At 43.8% G+C, this 21,894-nt stretch overlaps 1 protein-coding gene across 6 annotated transcripts in view; it reads right to left on the bottom strand.

Moving 5' to 3' along the window:
• CDC42BPA (CDC42 binding protein kinase alpha) overlaps positions 1–21,894 on the bottom strand; it is a 140,177-nt gene that overhangs the window by 79,138 nt on the left and 39,145 nt on the right. For 4 of the 6 annotated variants that reach the window (XM_073671827.1, XM_073671830.1, XM_073671828.1 and 1 more), the window contains exons 6-11: positions 21,405–21,443; positions 20,825–21,025; positions 12,509–12,757; positions 12,299–12,378; positions 12,057–12,223; positions 11,771–11,887 (exon numbers count right to left, since the gene is read on the bottom strand). In XM_073671827.1, the coding sequence (XP_073527928.1) occupies positions 11,771–11,887; positions 12,057–12,223; positions 12,299–12,378; positions 12,509–12,757; positions 20,825–21,025; positions 21,405–21,443 (853 nt within the window). The remainder of the gene's footprint in view (positions 1–11,770; positions 11,888–12,056; positions 12,224–12,298; positions 12,379–12,508; positions 12,758–20,824; positions 21,026–21,404; positions 21,444–21,894) is intronic. The other 2 variants (XM_073671829.1, XM_073671832.1) reach the window with 1 other exon arrangement.

The following is a 21,894-nucleotide window of genomic DNA, read 5'->3' as shown; positions in this document are numbered from 1 at the left end:
AGTAGTTATATTCTTGTACATAGGGGCAGTATTATAGTAGTTATATTCTTGTACATAGGGGCAGTATTATAGTAGTTATATTCTTGTACATAGGGGGCAGTATTATAGTAGTTATATTCCTGTACATAGGGGGCAGTATTATAGTAGTTATATTCTTGTACATAGAGGGCAGTATTATAGTAGTTATATTCTTGTACATAGGAGCAGTATTATAGTAGTTATATTCTTGTACATAGGGGCAGTATTATAGTAGTTATATTCTTGTACATAGGGACAGTATTATAGTAGTTATATTCTTGTACATAGGGGCAGTATTATAGTAGTTATATTATTGTACATAGGAGCAGTATTATAGTAGTTATATTCTTGTACATAGGGGCAGTATTATAGTAGTTATATTTTGTACATAGGGAGCAGTATTATAGTAGTTATATTCTTGTACATAGGGGCAGTATTATAGTAGTTATATTATTGTACATAGGAGCAGTATTATAGTAGTTATATACTTGTACATAGGAGCAGTATTATAGTAGTTATATTCTTGTACATAACGGCAGTATTATAGTAGTTATATTCTTGTACATAGGGGCAGTATTATAGTAGTTATATTCTTGTACATAGGAGCAGTATTATAGTAGTTATATTCTAGTACATAGGAGCAGTATAATAGTAGTTATATTCTTGTACATAGGAGTAGTATTATAGTATTTATATTCTTGTACATAGGAGCAGTATTATAGTAGTTATATTCTTGTACATAGGAGCAGCATTATAGTAGTTATATTCTTGTACATAGGGACAGTATTATAGTAGTTATATTCTTGTACATAGGGGGCAGTATTATAGTAGTTATATTCTTGTACATAGGGGGCAGTATTATAGTAGTTATATCCTTTTACATAGGAGCAGTATTATAGTAGTTATATTCTTGTACATAGGGGGCAGTATTATAGTAGTTATATTCTTGTACATAGGGGGTAGTATTATAGTAGTTATATTCTTGTACATAAGGGCAGTATTATAGTAGTTATATTCTTGTACATAGGGGCAGTATTATAGTAGTTATATTCTTGTACATAGGAGCAGTATTATAGTAGTTATATTCTTGTACATAGGGGGCAGTATTATAGTAGTTATATTCTTGTACATAGAGGCAGTATTATAGTACTTATATTCTTGTACATAGGGGCAGTATTATAGTACTTATATTCTTGTACATAGTGGCAGTATTATAGTAGTTATATTCTTGTACATAGGAGCAGTATTATAGTAGTTATATTCTTGTACATAGGAGCAGTATTATAGTACTTATATTCTTGTACATAGGGGCAGTATTATAGTAGTTATATTCTTGTACATAGGAGCAGTATTATAGTAGTTATATTCTTGTACATAGGGGGCAGTATTATAGTAGATATATTCTTGTACATAGGGAGCAGTATTATAGTAGATATATTCTTGCACATAGGGGCAGTATTACAGTAGTTATATTCTTGTACATTGGAGCAGTATTATAGTAGTTATATTCTTGTACATAGGGGGCAGTACTATAGTAGTTATATACAGATACACATCTGGCAATATTTAAATCAGATAAAATATGGATATTGATGTGGATGGTGATTTGGATCCAGACAGCACAGAGTCTATGGTAAAGTTTCTATAGAATAATTTGGCATTAGTAATTTTGGATGTATTTACTATTTTTTCTCTTTTCTAGCCAATGTAATCTTATGAGCAAACCATATAAAAGCAGTATGAGAATGGAATCTTATTACGCAGCGTTCCTGCCTGCAGAGGAGGACATGGCAGTGATACAGCGAACTCAGCAATACTCCCAGCCTCCTCCGGTCAGACGCTGCGGTTTGCTGCCCAGAGGCTTCGGATTCAAACTCTGCTTGACCTACGACGCACAACGTGATATTCCTGGAGCGCGGAGCGTCTGAACGCAGAGAAATGGGAAGACATCACTGCCGGTGATATGAAATATTAGGATCTGGCAGGAGCAGAGAGGAGTCTTGTGAGTCGGTGGAATCAACTGCTGTGCGCAGGATGAAGTGGCTGGATCCGCAGAGCGCGCTCCGCTCCAGCAGAACCTTTTACTTGTTATCGCTCTGTGCCAACACAAATCTGCTCTCTGCGTTGTCGGCCACATTACTAGCACTGGATTCCTAAAAAGAAAATGTTCTCCTGTGTTACCGAAATGACAGAAGTCTTCCTCACTGGGGCCGGATTGGAAACACATGTATGAGGCAGCTCCAGCTTTATGAGCCCGGTGACTCACCGCAAAGATATCTCCCGCTCCTAGGTAATTGGGGGGCTCTGGTCCTGCGGTACAAAAACTCCTCCGTCATGGCTTATTTTAATGGCGCTTGAGAATGTGAAGTCAAAACTTTATGTAAATGATTGATCGATGCAAACTGGAAAAGTCTATGACGTTAGAGTGTACTTTGTTTATCATTTGCAAGATCTCTGCTTGCTGTAATGGGAATATTTTATTTCTTTGCACTGTCTGTCCTGTGTAATTGTATTGAGGTTAGGCAATCCTCTGTCCTCTCCAATAGCACATAGAGTGCAATAACTACCAGTGAAGAGTCATATGGGCGGAGTCATCCACAGAAGGAGGAGTCAGGCAGTCCGCTGTCCACGCCTACCTGACCAGTCTTGTTTCACATCTCCTGCCCGCCGTACGCCATTACGAGCTTACTGTAAGTTCAGCGAGATGTACTGTGCCCGACAAGAGCTGAATTACAAGGGGTTGTCAGGAGAAAAATTCCACTTGCGCAGCGCAGCTGCCGCGCAACACAGCGCAGCAGCCACACACAACAGCCACGCAGCGGACACCTCGCTTTACTGCACATGTTTGAGGAGTACAAGACAACGGCACATGCCCAAGATTTAGAAAAGGCTGGTACTTAAGCGGGTATCAAATCAAGATTAAAGGGGTGGATTAGGATGCTGGACTGCCTGACTCTTCCTGGAAGTGGCCACGCCCAGATGACTCTTAAGCTTACGGTGCAAATGCTTTTAAAAGTTTTAAAAAGTTGACTTCATTGATTTTCATACAGATGCTCGTTTTAGCCACGTAAACCAACAGGTGACCGTTTCTACTCAAAATGGACGCAACTGTGGCAAACCCTCAGCTGCGAGAAGTATCAGGCTATGATGGCCATAGGCAAAAACAACCTACATTTTTTCTTTTAAAGTATCCATGAGCCCGCGCCTGTGAATCCGCACTAGGATTATCCCCCCCCCCCGTAATTCATCGGGTCTAGTCGGCGACTTTTATCCCTGTTGCAAATGATAAAATTCCAGATTGAATGTTAAATGTCAGCAGATTTGGGAAGATTTTTGCAGAATCTCATTTCCCACATGACGACTTTCCTCTCTCATGAGTCAGTTCCTGCACATGGCGGAGCGCTCTCATTATAGAAATGCCGCTCTCGCAGCGGACGGTCTCTGTGTTACCACATGAGTCCGACAATGGGAATCTGTTACGGAAAGCAGATGTGTACGGAGCGGCGCGCGTTACTACCCCGGAGCAGATTGTTTCCATATCCTGCAATGCAGAACATCGCCTCTATATTGTGTGAGAATGGCACAGTGATCCAGACTCCATCCAATATACATCACTTTGTGCAAAGCTGAAGTTCTGCCGCCGCCAAGATTTGCAGCCTTGACAGGAAACTTCCAATTCTAATAAAATGCTGCCATGTATCAGTTATTACTTCCTCTCCGGTTACATCTAGAGCTGCATTTACAATTCTGCACAATCTCTTTTGCCTTTGCAGGCTGGGGGACTGACAAGCTCACTTGAGGGCTCTTGTGAAACAAAGAAAAGCAGCAGATTCGCCCCACATGCATTGGCGCCGTATACATAGGCACATCCGGAGCAGAAATCGGAGCGTCAGCCTTTGATTATCTGCCGCAGATCCCATTGGATTCACCAGCAGAATGACCGACTGTCAGGCAACAGAATTGTGAATGCAGCTCTGGATGTGACTGAAGCAGAAGAAAATCAGTAAAATTTAAAGGGTTGTTCTTATCTCAGACTTTAAGGAGTGCATCACTTTCCTGCCTCCCTGGTTGTCAGAGACGGTGCACTTCTGATTGACATGGACACGCCGCTGGTCTGAACTGTGCACATTCCGATGCTGTAAAATTAGGCAGCTTTACCTTTGCAGCATCGGAGGGGCACTGAAGGGATCTGGCCAGCTTCACAGCAGCGCTTCCAAGATCTGTATCCAAGAGTTTGTAAGCGCTGCACACTTGGCTAGAAAACCGGCCACCTCTGATATACTGCAGTGGTGGCTGATGACCTGGGCAACAACTATAGAAATAAAAATCGCTGTGTTCTTGAGAAAGTAGAGGATTTTTAATACGCGGTAAATTGCAAAGTTGCTTGTGCCGACCCTTGTTTTTTGTTTTTATTGTTGAAAAAAAGTTCCTTTAAGTTTTAAAAGGTTATTTCCAGCATTGGACATGATGACCTGCAAACAGGATAGGTGACAACTTTCTATCTTGCAGGGGGTCCCTGCTACTGGTACCGCCACTGATCAAAACAACAGGGACTTTGAAATGCTCCATTCATTGTGAATGGGACCGCCGGACAAAGAGGAGAATGAATGATTGAATGACGGGATGTCGCACATGCCCAACACGGTTCCCATTCTCGAAATCAGCGGGGATCTCAGCAATAGGACCCCCAGTGATCAGAAGCTTATCAAACTTCCTGTGATATCTATAAATGTTTTAGGTCGTTCTAGTGGCTGCTTAGTATCTACAGAGCTGGATATCATTCACGTCTGATGGGTGCACTTGCTCTTTAAGAACATGAGAGTTGATGCATTGGGCGATGCCGGGGTGGCGCGGCTGCTCCGCAGCACTTTGCTGCTATTTCATTAGACCTGACTAAACGATTTACGGTATCTTAATATCCGTTCCCAGCTGGATTCATTAAATGGAATCAGGTCTTGTACGAATACCCAGAGACCTGGCACACATCCTGCGGCTCAGATGTGAGATCTTCTTAAAGTCTGCATACAAAACACAAGACAATGAGGATTCCTAATATTAGCCGAAAGGAGCCAGACGCAAATGACTTCAGGAAGGCGAGCGTTCCCAGAGTAAATCTACACACGTTAGACCTTGCCTTTTGCAGCTGGATCATCCAAAATTTAAAGCTGAATAAAAAAAATTATATATCTCTATACATATATATACTGCTCAAAAAAATAAAGGGAACACTTAAACAACAGAATATAACTCCAAGTAAATCAAACTTTTGTGAAATCAAACTGTCCACTTAGGAAGCAACACTGATTGACAATCAATTTCACATGCTGCTGTGCAAATGGAATAGACAATAGATGGAAATTATTGGCAATTATCAAGACACACTCAATAAAGGAGTGGTTCTGCAGGTGGGGACCACAGACCACATCTCAGTACCAATGCTTTCTGGCTGATGTTTTGGTCACTTTTAAATGTTGGTTGTGCTTTCACACTCGTGGTAGCATGAGACGGACTCTACAACCCACAGAAGTTGCTGAGGTAGTGCAGCTCATCCAGGATGGCACATCAATGCGAGCTGTGGCAAGAAGGTTTGCTGTGTCTGTCAGCATAGTGTCCAGAGGCTGGAGGTGCTACTAGGAGACAGGCCAGTACACCAGGAGATGTGGAGGGGGCGTAGGAGGGCAACAACCCAGCAGCAGGACCGCTACCTCCGCCTTTGTGCAAGGAGGAACAGGAGCACTGCCAGAGCCCTGCAAAATGACCTCCAGCAGGCCACAAATGGGCATGTGTCTGCACAAACGGTTAGAAACCGACTCCATGAGGGTGGTATGAGGGCCCGACGTCCACAGATGGGGGTTGTGCTCATAGACCAACCCCGTGCAGGACACTTGGCATTTGCCACAGAACACCAGGATTGGCAAAGTCGCCACTGGCGCCCTGTGCTCTTCACAGATGAAAGCAGGTTCACACTGAGCACATGTGACAGACGTGACAGAGTCTGGAGACGCCGTGGAGAGCGATCTGCTGCCTGCAACATCCTTCAGCATGACCGGTTTGGCAGTGGGTCAGTAATGGTGTGGGGTGGCATTTCTTTGGAGAGCCGCACAGCCCTCCATGTGCTCGCCAGAGGTAGCCTGACTGCTATTAGGTACCGAGATGATATCCTCAGACCCCTTGTGAGACCATATGCTGGTGCGGTTGGCCCTGGGTTCCTCCTAATGCAGGACAATGCCAGACCTCATGTGGCTGGAGTGTGTCAGCAGTTCATGCAAGATGAAGGCATTGAAGCTATGGACTGGCCCGCCCGTTCCCCAGACCTGAATCCGATTGAGCACATCTGGGACATCATGTCTCGCTCCATCTACCAACGTCACGTTGAACCACAGACTGTCCAGGAGTTGGCGGATGCTTTAGTCCAGGTCTGGGAGGAGATCCCACAGGAGACCATCCGTAACCTCATCAGGAGCATGCCCAGGCGTTGTAGGGAGGTCATACAGGCACGTGGAGGCCACACACAATACTGAGACTCATTTTGACTTGTTTTAAGAACATTACATCAAAGTTGGATCAGCCTGTAGTGGGTTTTTCCACTTTAAATTTGGGGGTGACTCCAAATCCAGGCCTCTATTGGTTAATAAATTTGATTTCCATTGATGATTTTTGTGTGATTTTGTTGTCAGCACATTCAACTTTGTACAGAACAAAGTATTCAATGAGAATATTTCATTCATTCAGATCTAGGATGTGTTATTTGAGTGTTCCCTTTATTTTTTTGAGCAGTGTATATATGTGTGTAAAATAACCATAAGAAAGAAAAATGAGCTGCACTCACCAGTCCTTAAATGCAGTATCTTTATTCCATGAGGATAAAAAGTCCGGCAAGCAGGGAGAGCGGGGAAGAAAAAAAGCAGACAACAGCTGTTTCGCGTGAAGACGCTTCTACAGGTCTGTGTAGAAGCGTCTTCACGCGAAACAGCTGTTGTCTGCTTTTTTCTTCCCCGCTCTCCCTGCTTGCCAGACTTTTTATCCTCATCGAATAAAGATACTGCTTTTAAGGACTGGTGAGTGCAGCTCATTTTTCTTTCTTATGGTTATTTTGGACTGTTTAAACTTTTTTATGAGCTTTTGCACCTGAAATGTTACCAAGTCCTATTTAGGTGTCTGCATTGTACATGTTCAGCTTTGCATTGACTATTGCAGCTGCTTGCAGGTGGTGCAGGTTTTTCACTTTCCTTGCTGTAAGATATATATGTGTGTGTGTGTGTATTATAATATCATTTTACACATATATATTATAATATAATTTTACATACACACATAAATATATATATATATATATATATATATATATATATATATATATGTGTGTGTGTGTGTCTGTATATACACTACCGTTCAAAAGTTTGGGGTCATTTAGAAATTTTATTATTTTTGAAAGAAAATCACATTTTTTTTCAGTGAAGCTAACAATAAATGAATCAGAAATCCACTCTATACATCGTTAATGTGGTAAATGACTATTCTAGCTGTAAACGTCTTGTTTTTATTGCAATATCTACATAGGTGTATAGAGGCCCATTTCCAACAACCACCACTCCAGTGTTTTAGTGGTACATTGTGTTTGCTAACTGTGTAAGAAGCTAATGGATGTTTAGAAAACCCTAGAAAACCCTTGCACAAGTATGTTAGCCCAGCTGAAAATGGTTTGGCTGATTTGAGAAGCTATAAAATTGACCTTCCTTTGAGCTAGTTGGGAATCTGGAGCATTACATTTGTTTGCTCTATAAAATGGCCAGAAAAAGAGAATTTTCATGTGAAACTCGACAGTCTATTCTTGTTCTTAGAAATGAAGGCTATTCCATGCGAGAAATTGCCAAGAAACTGAAGATTTCCTAAAACAGTGTGTACTACTCCCTTCAGAGGAGAGCACAAACAGGCTCTAACCAGAGTAGAAAGAGGAGTGGGAGACCCCGATGCACAACTGAGCAACAAGACAAGTACATTAGAGTCTCTAGTTTGAGAAATCGATGCCTCACAGCTCCTCAACTGGCAGCTTCATTAAATAGTACACGCAAAACGCCAGTGTCAACGTCTACAGTGAAGAGGCGACTCCGGGATGCTGGCCTTCAGGGCAAAGTGGCAAAGAAAAAGCCATATCTGGCTAATAAAAGGAAAAGATTAATATGAGCAAAAGAACACAGACATTGGACAGAGGAAGATTGGAAAAAAGTTTTATGGACAGATGAATCAAAGTTTTGAGGTGTTTGGATCACTCAGAAGAACATTTGTGAGACGCAGAACAACTGAAAAGATGCTGGAAGAGTGCCTGACGCCATCAGTCAAGCATGGTGGAGGTAATGTGATGGTCTGGGGTTGCTTTGGTGCTAGTAAAGTGGGAGATTTGCACAAGGTAAATGGGATTTTGAATAAGGAAGGCTATCACTCCATTTTGCAAAGCCATGCCATACCCTGTGGACAGCGCTTGATTGGAGCCAATTTCATCCTACAACAGGACAATGACCCAAAGCACACCTCCAAATTATGCATGAACTATTTAGGGAAGAAGCAGGCAGCTGGTAGTCTATCTGTAATGGAGTGGCCAGCGCAGTCACCAGATCTCAACCCCATTGAGCTGTTGTGGGAGCAGCTTGACCGTATGGTGCGGAAAAAGTGCCCATCAAGCCAATCCAACTTGTGGAGGGGCTTCAGGAAGCATGGGGGGGGAAGTTCTCAAGATTACCTCAGCAAATTAACAGCTAGAAAAAGGTCAGTAATGCTGGAATTGCTGCAAAGGAGCATTCTGTGACGAAAGCAAAGTTTGAAGGAGAAAATTATTCTTTCTAATAAAAATCATTATATCTAACCTTGTCAATGTCCGGACTATATTTTCTAATCATTTTGCAACTCATTTGATAAATTAAAGTATGAGTTTTCATGGAAAACACAAAATTGTCTGGGGGACCCCAAACTTTTGAACGGTAGAGTATGTGTATATATGTGTGGTTAGCACTGCAGCCTTGCAGCGCTGGGGTCCTGGGTTCCAATCCCACCGAGGACAACATCTGCAAGGAGTTTGTATGTTCTCCCCATGTTCCCATGGGTTTCCTCCGGGTTCTCCGGTTTCCTCCCACACTCCAAAGACATACTGATAGGGAATTTAGATTGTGAGCCCCGATGGTTACAGTGCCAATAATGTCTGTAAAGCGCTGTGGAATTAATTGCGCTATATAAGTGAGTAAAATAAATAAATATATATATATATATGATATAAAATTGGATGTGGATGCTAGACCCCTATATACTGCTCAGCTGAAGAAGGGTGAATGCACAGGCATGAGGACTTACAGTGTAACTGCTGCAGAATTACGGTGCATATTCTGCGAACCCCGCTGAGATAATTTTGCTTGTTTTCGTGGCGTATTTTATTCATAAGGTGAAATCCGCCATCAATCTGTACGTTACAATATGTGGAGTTTAGTGCAGTTTTCAAAGCAACTTTGCTGCAGAATATCTGCATTAATCCTAAAAGTTATTCCCATCTCTGATCTCAATTTTCAGAACTCGCCTACAAGCGAATGCACATGTGTGGCCATCTCTCTGCTCCCAGGAGCACATGTTAGGGCCCAGTCCTCTAGATGAGACCTCCATGGTATATACTGTGGATAGGGATATATTCATTTTTCCAAATATAATAAATTTGCATGCTCAACCCCAACATGTTTGCATAGGCTTACCTTTCCTGGACGCCATACAGTCATGGCCAAAAGTTTTGAGAATGACTCCAAAATTATATTTTCACATGATCTGCTGGCCTCTGGTTTTTATTAGTGTTTGTCTGATGTTTATATCACATACAGAAATATAATTGCAATCATATTATGAGTACCAATAGGTTATATTGACAGTTAGAATGAGTTAATGCAGCAAGTCAATATTTGCAGTGTTGCCCCTTCTTCTTCAAGACCTCTGTAATTCTCCCTGGCATGCTGTCAATCAACTTTTGGACCAAATCCTGACTGATAGCAGTCCATTCTTGCATAATCAATGCTTGCATTTTGCCAGAATTTGTTGGTTTTTGTTTGTCCACCCGTCTCTTGATGATTGACCACAAGTTCTCAATGGGATTAAGATCTGGGGAGTTTCCAGGCCATGGACCCAAAATCTCTATGTTTTGTTCCATGAGCCATTTAGTTATCACCTTTGCTTTATGGCAAGGTGCTCCATCATGCTGGAAAAGGCATTGTTGGGCGCCAAACTGCTGTTGGACGGTTGGGAGAAGTTGCTCTTGGAGGACATTCTGGTACCATTCTTTATTCATGGCTGTGTTTTTAGGCAAGACTGTGAGTGAGCCGATTCCCTTGGCTGAGAAGCAACCCCACACATGAATGGTTTCAGGATGCTTTACAGTTGGCATGAGACAAGACTGGTGGTAGCACTCACCTCTTCTTCTCCGAATAAGCTGTTTTCCAGATGTCCCAAACAATCGAAAAGAGGATTCATCAGAGAAAATGACTTTGCCCCAGTCCTCAGCAGTCCACTCCCTGTACCTCTTGCAGAATATCAGTCGGTCCCTGATGTTTTTTCTGGAGAGAAGTGGCTTCTTTGCTTCCCTCCTTGAATCCAGCCCTTGCTCAAAGAGTCTCCGCCTCACAGTGCGTGCAGAAGCACTCACACCAGCCTGCTGCCATTCCTGAGCAAGCTCGGCACTGCTGGTAGTCCGATCCCGCAGTTGAAACAGTTTTAAGATACGGTCCTGGCTCTTGCTGGTCTTTCTTGGGCGCCCTGGAGCCTTTTTGACAACAATGGAAGCTCTCTCCTTGAAGTTCTTGATGATGCGATAGATTGTTGACTGAGGTGCAATCTTTGTAGCTGCGATACTCTTCCCTGTTAGGCCATTTTTGTGCAGTGCAATGATGGCTGCACGTGTTTCTTTAGAGATAACCATGGTTAACTGAAGAGAAACAATGATACCAAGAACCAGCCTCCTTTTAAAGTGTCCAGTGATGTCATTCTTACTTAATCATGACTGATTGATCGCCAGCCCTGTCCTCATCAACACCCACACCTGTGTTAATGGATCAATCACTAAAACGATGTTAGCTGCTCCTTTTAAGGCAGGACTGCAATGATGTTGAAATGTGTTTTGGGGGTTAAAGTTCATTTTCTGGGCAAATATTGACTTTGCAAGTACAGTAATTGCTGTTAAGCTGATCACTCTTTGACATTCAGGAGTATATGCAAATTGCCATTCCAAAAAATGAAGCAGTAAACTTTGGAAAAATTGCTGTTTGTCTCATTCTCAATACTTTTGGCCATGACTGTAGGAATTAATTAGACTCAGCATGTTGGCTACTATATGGATATATGACTTTAAGCCCCCTATACACATTATATAGCTGTCGGCTAAACTGTGGCTCTGTCGACATCTATTTCCTCCGGCGGCCCTATATGCACAAACGCTCAGCTTGGCCAAATGCTCCTGTGTTACCGGACCCCTCTGACACAAGCTTACCTACCTGCAGAACTAGACGATAGGTCATTGGTCATCTCTTCCCCGACAACATCCCCCATACACATTAGACTGCTGGAGGATACCGATGGATCTGGCAGACTCTAGTCTAATGTGCATGGGGGCCGTAGATTGACGAGACGTTACATGGGCTGTAACGCATTTAGGGGAAAAAAAACAACTAAACTATTACAGTGAAGACAAACCCTACAATATTAGGATTCAAGAAAAGCACAAAGCCCCCACCTTGTGTTTTCAACTTGTCGATTTCGTCCTTTAAGGATTTAATTTCCATGTCTTTGCTCGCTGTGACCGGGCCGTCCACTGCAGAATACTGAAGAGCCTGCACGGCCTGGGTGGATTCTGGGAGCAAAGAAACACAAATTAATGCAGAGTTTGAAAACTTTTCCAAATGGCGATAACTTTAGGCTGCTCATTGACATGAGTCGGGTTTACGCCACCGAGTAGTCAGCCACACGGGAGTCCCTGAATAGTCCCACTTGCACAGCCCCATTCCTTCCGTCCAGGTTACCTTGCAGCTTTCTGCTCAGTTCCACTTTTTCTTGCTCCAGACGACGTATCCGCCTCTCGTATGCCTCGGTGGCCAGGCTGTCTTCTAGCGTCCGCTGGACGTTGGCGTCTAGGTCCGTGCTGGACTTTCCCACAGTGTAGCGCATAGAGCTTCTATCTGAAAGTACACTGACGGGGCACAAGTGGTTAACCACCGGGACACCAGGACGATCAATGCAACCAGTCACCTATTCTGCATCTTACCAGTTACTTGTGTAAGTGAATCCCACAAACGGGAGATGGTGCCCAGAAAATCCAGTGTGAGTAGATGGAGGCATCGTCTCCTAGAGAGTAAAACAGAGGGGAGCAGACATGACTCTGGGTGGTGCCAGAAGACAGCCGTGACCTTGGGTGGGCCGGCACAATGTTTACTGGGGGTCACGATATGGGAAGGCTCCGCTGAGAAGTACTTACACAGTTTTTCAGACAGTCGTCGTCCACATCGAAGTTGGACGTGTCGGTCGGGCTGCTGACCTCTGGGATATAAGGTGCTTCACAGTTCCGGATGTTTTCCCAGTCAATACCAGCAAAAAACGGGTGATTCTTAAAATCCTCAATCCCGTTCTGACCCAAGCGATGTTCCCGGCTGCAGATCAGCCTTTTTATTAAGTCCTTTGCGTTTTCAGAGACGTCCGCTAACTGAGATGGGAATTGAAACCGCTCCTTTAAGAAAAAAAAACCTGGTTAATCTAGAGGTGCCGAATCCGATTTGATCAGGGATGTCAGACTCAACCACACAGAGGGCCAAAATGAAAAACTTGGACAAAGTCACGGGCCAACCAGTATACAGTATAATGGGCCCCATATAGTCCTCCATACAGAATAATGGACCCCACATAGTCCTCCATACAGTATAATGAGCCCCACATAGTCCTCCATACAGTATAATGGGCCCCACATAGTCCTCCATACAGTATAATGGCCCCACATAGTCCTTCATACAGAATAATGGCCCCACATAGTCCTCCATACAGTATAATGGGCCCCACATAGTCCTCCATACAGTATAATGGGCCCCACATAGTCCTCCATACAGTATAATGGGCCCCACATAGTCCTCCATACAGTATAATGGGCCCCACATAGTCCTCCACACAGTATAATGGGCCCCACATAGTCCTCCACACAGTATAATGGGCCCCACATAGTCCTGCATACAGTATAATGGGCCCCACATAGTCCTGCATACAGTATAATGGGCCCCACATAGTCCTCCATACAGTATAATGGGCCCCACATAGTCCTCCATACAGTATAATGGGCCCCACATAGTCCTCCACACAGTATAATGGGCCCCACATAGTCCTGCATACAGAATAATGGGCCCCACATAGTCCTGCATACAGAATAATGGGCCCCACATAGTCCTCCATACAGAATAATGGGCCCCACATAGTCCTGCATACAGTATAATGGGCCCCACATAGTCCTGCATACAGTATAATGGGCCCCACATAGTCCTGCATACAGTATAATGGGCCCCACATAGTCCTGCATACAGTATAATGGGCCCCACATAGTCCTGCATACAGTATAATGGGCCCCACATAGTCCTCCATACAGTATAATGGGCCCCACATAGTCCTCCATACAGAATAATGGGCTCCACACAGTCCTGCATACAGTATAATGGCCCCACATAGTCCTCCATACAGTATAATGGGCCCCACATAGTCCTCCATACAGTATAATGGGCCCCACATAGTCCTCCATACAGTATAATGGGCCCCACATAGTCCTCCATACAGTATAATGGGCCCCACATAGTCCTCCACACAGTATAATGGGCCCCACATAGTCCTGCATACAGTATAATGGGCCCCACATAGTCCTGCATACAGTATAATGGGCCCCACATAGTCCTGCATACAGTATAATGGGCCCCACGTAGTCCTCCATACAGTATAATGGGCCTCACATAGTCCTCCATACAGAATAATGGGCTCCACATAGTCCTCCATACAGTATAATGGGCCCCACATAGTCATCCATACAGAATAATGGACCCCACATAGTCCTCCATACAGTATAATGGCCCCACATAGTCCTCCATACAGTATAATGGGCCCCACATAGTCCTCCATACAGTATAATGGGCCCCACATAGTCCTCCATACAGTATAATGGGCCCCACATAGTCCTCCATACAGTATAATGGGCCCCACATAGTCCTCCATACAGTATAATGGGCCCCACATAGTCCTCCATACAGTATAATGGGCCCCACATAGTCCTCCATACAGTATAATGGGTCCCACATAGTCCTCCATACAGTATAATGGGCCCCACATAGTCCTCCATACAGAATAATGGGCTCCACATAGTCCTCCATACAGAATAATGGCCCCACATAGTCCTCCATACAGAATAATGGCTCCACATAGTCCTCCATGCAGAATAATGGCTCCACATAGTCCTCCATACAGAATAATGGTCCCACATAGTCCTCCATACAGTATAATGGGCCCCACATAGTCCTCCATACAGTATAATGGGCCCCACATAGTCATCCATACAGAATAATGGACCCCACATAGTCCTCCATACAGTATAATGGCCCCACATAGTCCTCCATACAGTATAATGGGCCCCACATAGTCCTCCATACAGTATAATGGGCCCCACATAGTCCTCCATACAGTATAATGGGCCCCACATAGTCATCCATACAGAATAATGGACCCCACATAGTCCTCCATACAGTATAATGGCCCCACATAGTCCTCCATACAGTATAATGGGCCCCACATAGTCCTCCATACAGTATAATGGGCCCCACATAGTCCTCCATACAGTATAATGGCCCCACATAGTCATCCATACAGAATAATGGCCCCACATAGTCATCCATACAGAATAATGGGCCCCACATAGTCCTCCATACAGAATAATGGGCCCCACATAGTCCTCCATACAACATCAGAAGAGAAAAAGGAGTGGTTTATATCAAGAAATTTTTATTATTACATATTAAAAAAATTACATAAATATATCAAAGTAGTCATCACAATTATTAGCACTTAAAAATGGGGAGCACACAAGGGAACCAGGGAATAATAGCACTAGATGATATGTAAAACCACATAGCCAACCCCACATATAGATGTCAAATATCAAACTGGTGCAGTGGGGACCCCTAAGGCAAGAGGCTGACTCAGATAACAATTATAACAGGACAAAAGGTATGCCAAGTAACATCATAATAGACAATAAGCCACCTAAATGTAACCTTCACTCAGTATTATAAGAAGAGCCATCTTACCAAAGGATGCGAGGGATTAAAGTGCTGAGTGCAAGATACCCATGCAGACAACCACGAATGGGAAGGGATGCATCAGATTCTTAGTCGCCATTGGGCGGTTCTAGGGACCGAACCTTTATTACGTGACCATCTCGCACCCTTCCCATCTATGACTGCTCGTCATGGGAGGAATTTGAGGGACCTGCTCGTCTCAAACCATTATGTCCCCCCTGTATCTAACCCATTTGGCTCTCGTGGTCCCACTGTGGGATGTTTTCCGTGTGGCCACTGTCTTGCCTGCACCAATGTCCTGCGCAGTGCTGTTTTCACGTCCTCTGACAGCTCCCGGGAATTCAAAATCCTCCAGTACATCTCATGTGGCACTAGTAACGTGGTATACTATGCCACCTGTGGTTGTAACTTGATTTACATTGGTTTGACCTCCCGCGAGCTTCGGGTCAGGGTGCGTGAGCACGTGCGGGACATTGGCGCGGCCAAGACGGTGACCGACCCCCGGGAGCTGAAGACGCTTCCACGACACTTCAAGGCCGTTCATGGATGTGATCCAAAAACATTGCGGATACGCGGCATTGAGGTGGTGCGTCTCGGCTCTCGGGGTGGTAATATGAAACAGCGCCTGGCTCAGAGGGAGGCACGATGGATCATGAATCTGGACACCGTGAGCCCACATGGTCTGAATGAGGCTCTAACTTTTGCTGCGTTTCTTTAAATAAACTTTTGTGGTTGTTGGCTCTATTCTCCTGTTTTCTCTGGAATTTTCTCCCATGTGTGTTTTTTCAGAGTTTCTTTCATTTAATTTTGGCTGTATTGCTAACTTTTAATTAATTATTTTTTATTGTCCCTTTATTTAGTATTGATGTGCTGTACAATCGTTGAAAATCTTCTTTGGGACCACTTCCGCTGTTTCAAACAACTGCCATTATGCTGGACATCTCCATCAAAACATAACATCATAACCATTCATGGTTATAGGATGCATGAATATAATATGTATGATGTCTCATACTATGTAGCCCACCAGGCATTATAATTTTCACCCTTTTATCCTAGGTAATATTTATTATGTAGTCTTTTGTGGTTACTATTGTCACCCCCAAATATCACATGGGGTGACTTATACTGCTATATCTCCTATGGGATGGGCTGCTGGTACAAAAGTGACTGGATCGACCAGTATAAATGGTGGTTTACCTGTAGCTGTAATGATAGCTGTGGGCCATTCCTATTCCCTGTCATAGGGTTGGTTGCTGGAACATCGACATACGCTGTGGGCATGTGGCTTATTGTCTATTATGATGTTACTTGGCATACCTTTTGTCCTGTTATAATTGTTATCTGAGTCAGCCTCTTGCCTTAGGGGTCCCCACTGCACCAGTTTGATATTTGACATCTATATGTGGGGTTGGCTATGTGGTTTTACATATCATCTAGTGCTATTATTCCTGGTTCCCTTGTGTGCTCCCCATTTTTAAGTGCTAATAATTGTGATGACTACTTTGATATATTTATGTAATTTTTTAATATGTAATAATAAAAATTTCTTGATATAAATCACTCCTTTTTCTCTTCTGATGTTATATTGCTTTTGGAGTGGAACTTATGCTGACCGTATACATATGCACACGGTTTATCAGCTATGTCTTTTATGTATTTATATAGGGCTATTGTCTGTTTGCTAAATAGTCCTCCATAAAGTATAATGGGCCCCACATAGTCCTCCATACAGTATAATGGGCCCCACATAGTCCTCCATACAGTATAATGGGCCCCACATAGTCCTCCATACAGTATAATGGGCCCCACATAGTCCTCCATACAGTATAATGGGCCCCACATAGTCTTCCATACAGTATAATGGGCCCCACATAGTCCTCCATACAGTATAATGGGCCCCACATAGTCCTCCATACAGTATAATGGGCCCCACATAGTCCTCCATACAGTATAATGGGCCCCACATAGTCCTCCATACAGTATAATGGGCCCCACATAGTCCTCCATACAGTATAATGGGTCCCACATAGTCCTCCATACAGTATAATGGGCCCCACATAGTCCTCCATACAGAATAATGGGCTCCACATAGTCCTCCATACAGAATAATGGCCCCACATAGTCCTCCATACAGAATAATGGCTCCACATAGTCCTCCATGCAGAATAATGGCTCCACATAGTCCTCCATACAGAATAATGGTCCCACATAGTCCTCCATACAGTATAATGGGCCCCACATAGTCCTCCATACAGTATAATGGGCCCCACATAGTCATCCATACAGAATAATGGACCCCACATAGTCCTCCATACAGTATAATGGCCCCACATAGTCCTCCATACAGTATAATGGGCCCCACATAGTCCTCCATACAGTATAATGGGCCCCACATAGTCCTCCATACAGTATAATGGGCCCCACATAGTCATCCATACAGAATAATGGACCCCACATAGTCCTCCATACAGTATAATGGCCCCACATAGTCCTCCATACAGTATAATGGGCCCCACATAGTCCTCCATACAGTATAATGGGCCCCACATAGTCCTCCATACAGTATAATGGCCCCACATAGTCATCCATACAGAATAATGGCCCCCACATAGTCATCCATACAGAATAATGGGCCCCACATAGTCCTCCATACAGAATAATGGGCCCCACATAGTCCTCCATACAACATCAGAAGAGAAAAAGGAGTGGTTTATATCAAGAAATTTTTATTATTACATATTAAAAAAATTACATAAATATATCAAAGTAGTCATCACAATTATTAGCACTTAAAAATGGGGAGCACACAAGGGAACCAGGGAATAATAGCACTAGATGATATGTAAAACCACATAGCCAACCCCACATATAGATGTCAAATATCAAACTGGTGCAGTGGGGACCCCTAAGGCAAGAGGCTGACTCAGATAACAATTATAACAGGACAAAAGGTATGCCAAGTAACATCATAATAGACAATAAGCCACCTAAATGTAACCTTCACTCAGTATTATAAGAAGAGCCATCTTACCAAAGGATGCGAGGGATTAAAGTGCTGAGTGCAAGATACCCATGCAGACAACCACGAATGGGAAGGGATGCATCAGATTCTTAGTCGCCATTGGGCGGTTCTAGGGACCGAACCTTTATTACGTGACCATCTCGCACCCTTCCCATCTATGACTGCTCGTCATGGGAGGAATTTGAGGGACCTGCTCGTCTCAAACCATTATGTCCCCCCTGTATCTAACCCATTTGGCTCTCGTGGTCCCACTGTGGGATGTTTTCCGTGTGGCCACTGTCTTGCCTGCACCAATGTCCTGCGCAGTGCTGTTTTCACGTCCTCTGACAGCTCCCGGGAATTCAAAATCCTCCAGTACATCTCATGTGGCACTAGTAACGTGGTATACTATGCCACCTGTGGTTGTAACTTGATTTACATTGGTTTGACCTCCCGCGAGCTTCGGGTCAGGGTGCGTGAGCACGTGCGGGACATTGGCGCGGCCAAGACGGTGACCGACCCCCGGGAGCTGAAGACGCTTCCACGACACTTCAAGGCCGTTCATGGATGTGATCCAAAAACATTGCGGATACGCGGCATTGAGGTGGTGCGTCTCGGCTCTCGGGGTGGTAATATGAAACAGCGCCTGGCTCAGAGGGAGGCACGATGGATCATGAATCTGGACACCGTGAGCCCACATGGTCTGAATGAGGCTCTAACTTTTGCTGCGTTTCTTTAAATAAACTTTTGTGGTTGTTGGCTCTATTCTCCTGTTTTCTCTGGAATTTTCTCCCATGTGTGTTTTTTCAGAGTTTCTTTCATTTAATTTTGGCTGTATTGCTAACTTTTAATTAATTATTTTTTATTGTCCCTTTATTTAGTATTGATGTGCTGTACAATCGTTGAAAATCTTCTTTGGGACCACTTCCGCTGTTTCAAACAACTGCCATTATGCTGGACATCTCCATCAAAACATAACATCATAACCATTCATGGTTATAGGATGCATGAATATAATATGTATGATGTCTCATACTATGTAGCCCACCAGGCATTATAATTTTCACCCTTTTATCCTAGGTAATATTTATTATGTAGTCTTTTGTGGTTACTATTGTCACCCCCAAATATCACATGGGGTGACTTATACTGCTATATCTCCTATGGGATGGGCTGCTGGTACAAAAGTGACTGGATCGACCAGTATAAATGGTGGTTTACCTGTAGCTGTAATGATAGCTGTGGGCCATTCCTATTCCCTGTCATAGGGTTGGTTGCTGGAACATCGACATACGCTGTGGGCATGTGGCTTATTGTCTATTATGATGTTACTTGGCATACCTTTTGTCCTGTTATAATTGTTATCTGAGTCAGCCTCTTGCCTTAGGGGTCCCCACTGCACCAGTTTGATATTTGACATCTATATGTGGGGTTGGCTATGTGGTTTTACATATCATCTAGTGCTATTATTCCCTGGTTCCCTTGTGTGCTCCCCATTTTTAAGTGCTAATAATTGTGATGACTACTTTGATATATTTATGTAATTTTTTAATATGTAATAATAAAAATTTCTTGATATAAATCACTCCTTTTTCTCTTCTGATGTTATATTGCTTTTGGAGTGGAACTTATGCTGACCGTATACATATGCACACGGTTTATCAGCTATGTCTTTTATGTATTTATATAGGGCTATTGTCTGTTTGCTAAATAGTCCTCCATAAAGTATAATGGGCCCCACATAGTCCTCCATACAGTATAATGGGCCCCACATAGTCCTCCATACAGTATAATGGGCCCCACATAGTCCTCCATACAGTATAATGGGCCCCACATAGTCCTCCATACAGTATAATGGGCCCCACATAGTCTTCCATACAGTATAATGGGCCCCACATAGTCCTCCATACAGTATAATGGGCCCCACATAGTCCTCCATACAGTATAATGGGCCCCACATAGTCCTCCATACAGTATAATGGGCCCCACATAGTCCTCCATACAGAATAATGGGCCCCACATAGTCCTCCATACAGTATAATGGGCCCCACATAGTCCTCCATACAGTATAATGGGCCCCACATAGTCCTCCATACAGTATAATGGGCCCCACATAGTCCTCCATACAGTATAATGGGCCCCACATAGTCCTCCATACAGTATAATGTCCCCACATAGTCCTCCATACAGTATAATGGGCCCCACATAGTCCTCCATACAGTATAATGGCACCACATAGTCATCCATACAGAATAATGGGCCCACATAGTCCTCCATACAGTATAATGGCCCCCACATAGTCCTCCATACAGAATAATGGGCCTACATAGGGGTGGTGGCTTTGATGTCGTGGGCCAAATAAAACCAACCTGCGGGCAAGATTTGGCCCAAGGGCCAGATGGGCCGGAGTTTGACACGTATAGATTAGACATAATTTTCAGACCTAGAGACCACAACTCCTCCGTACACTCACTTTGTGGTTCATGATCTTCCCATAAGTCTCCACCAAGGACTCTGCATAGAAGGGTGTTTCCCCGTAGAGCATTTCATACATGCAGACCCCCAGGGACCACCAGTCACACTCTGGGCCGTACTTCCCCTTCCCGTCTTCCATCGCCTGGAGGATTTCAGGAGAGATATAGTCCGGAGTCCCGACAGCCACTGATGACTGGACCTAGAGAGAGGACACATCACACAGGATAAGCTGACGGGAGCGATCGGGGCGGGGATGACCCCGCAGTTGTGGAGCTTACTCCTGACTTTTTACCTCTGCACCGATGCATTCTGGAAGCGCAGACATAAGGCACAATATCCGTGCAAAAGCGTCTGAGCAGACGGACGTCCAGGAGAGTGAACCTAAGTGTGCTCAGTGAGAGAAGGCAGATGCAGTGGAGCAAAACAAGGTGCACCTATGAGCCATGCACCGTCTGCTCGTCCCCTAACCCTGGACACATCGCAGTGGTCTACTCTCATCACTACAACATTTTACTTTAAAGTTGTCTATAAAAAGGCTAAAAACAAACAACAAACCAAACAATAGTCATAATACTAACATCATTGGATTGGAAAACGGGGAAAAAAGCCACAAGGTCCTAGCAAAGTAGAAATACACATTAATTAATAGTTTATACATTCTGCACCAGACACACTTACTATATACAGGACGCGTCTGTTTTACCAAATACCTGCATCCCCCCTAAAATTACAATTCTGGAGCAACTTTTATCATCATTTTGCTCTCAGCCGGTCCTCTACTGGTCCTCCTAAAAGTTCCTGAAAATAACTGACATGTGTTCAAAGAGGAAGGGGGATGACCCAAAACTGTCAGCACCGACTGGTGTTGAGATCCCCCCTAGCACTTAAGATGTAGTGCTTTATTTAGAAATTTCCAGGAGGAATAAAAGAGGAAGGACACAAGAATTGTTTTATTTAGTGGCGTACAAGTATGTGGTGAAACAGAGCTGTCAGGAGAGGTGACAAGTTTTTAAGTTATCCCCTACCCATAACCCTACACGATTGAGACCTCCAACAAACGCAAAAAAT

This window comes from Phyllobates terribilis, unplaced genomic scaffold (assembly GCF_046119375.1).
Source record: "Phyllobates terribilis strain yellow unplaced genomic scaffold, ASM4611937v1 Scaffold_3__8_contigs__length_932513732, whole genome shotgun sequence".
Taxonomy (NCBI): Eukaryota; Metazoa; Chordata; class Amphibia; order Anura; family Dendrobatidae; genus Phyllobates; species Phyllobates terribilis.
This window is presented reverse-complemented; position numbering and strand designations above follow the sequence as displayed.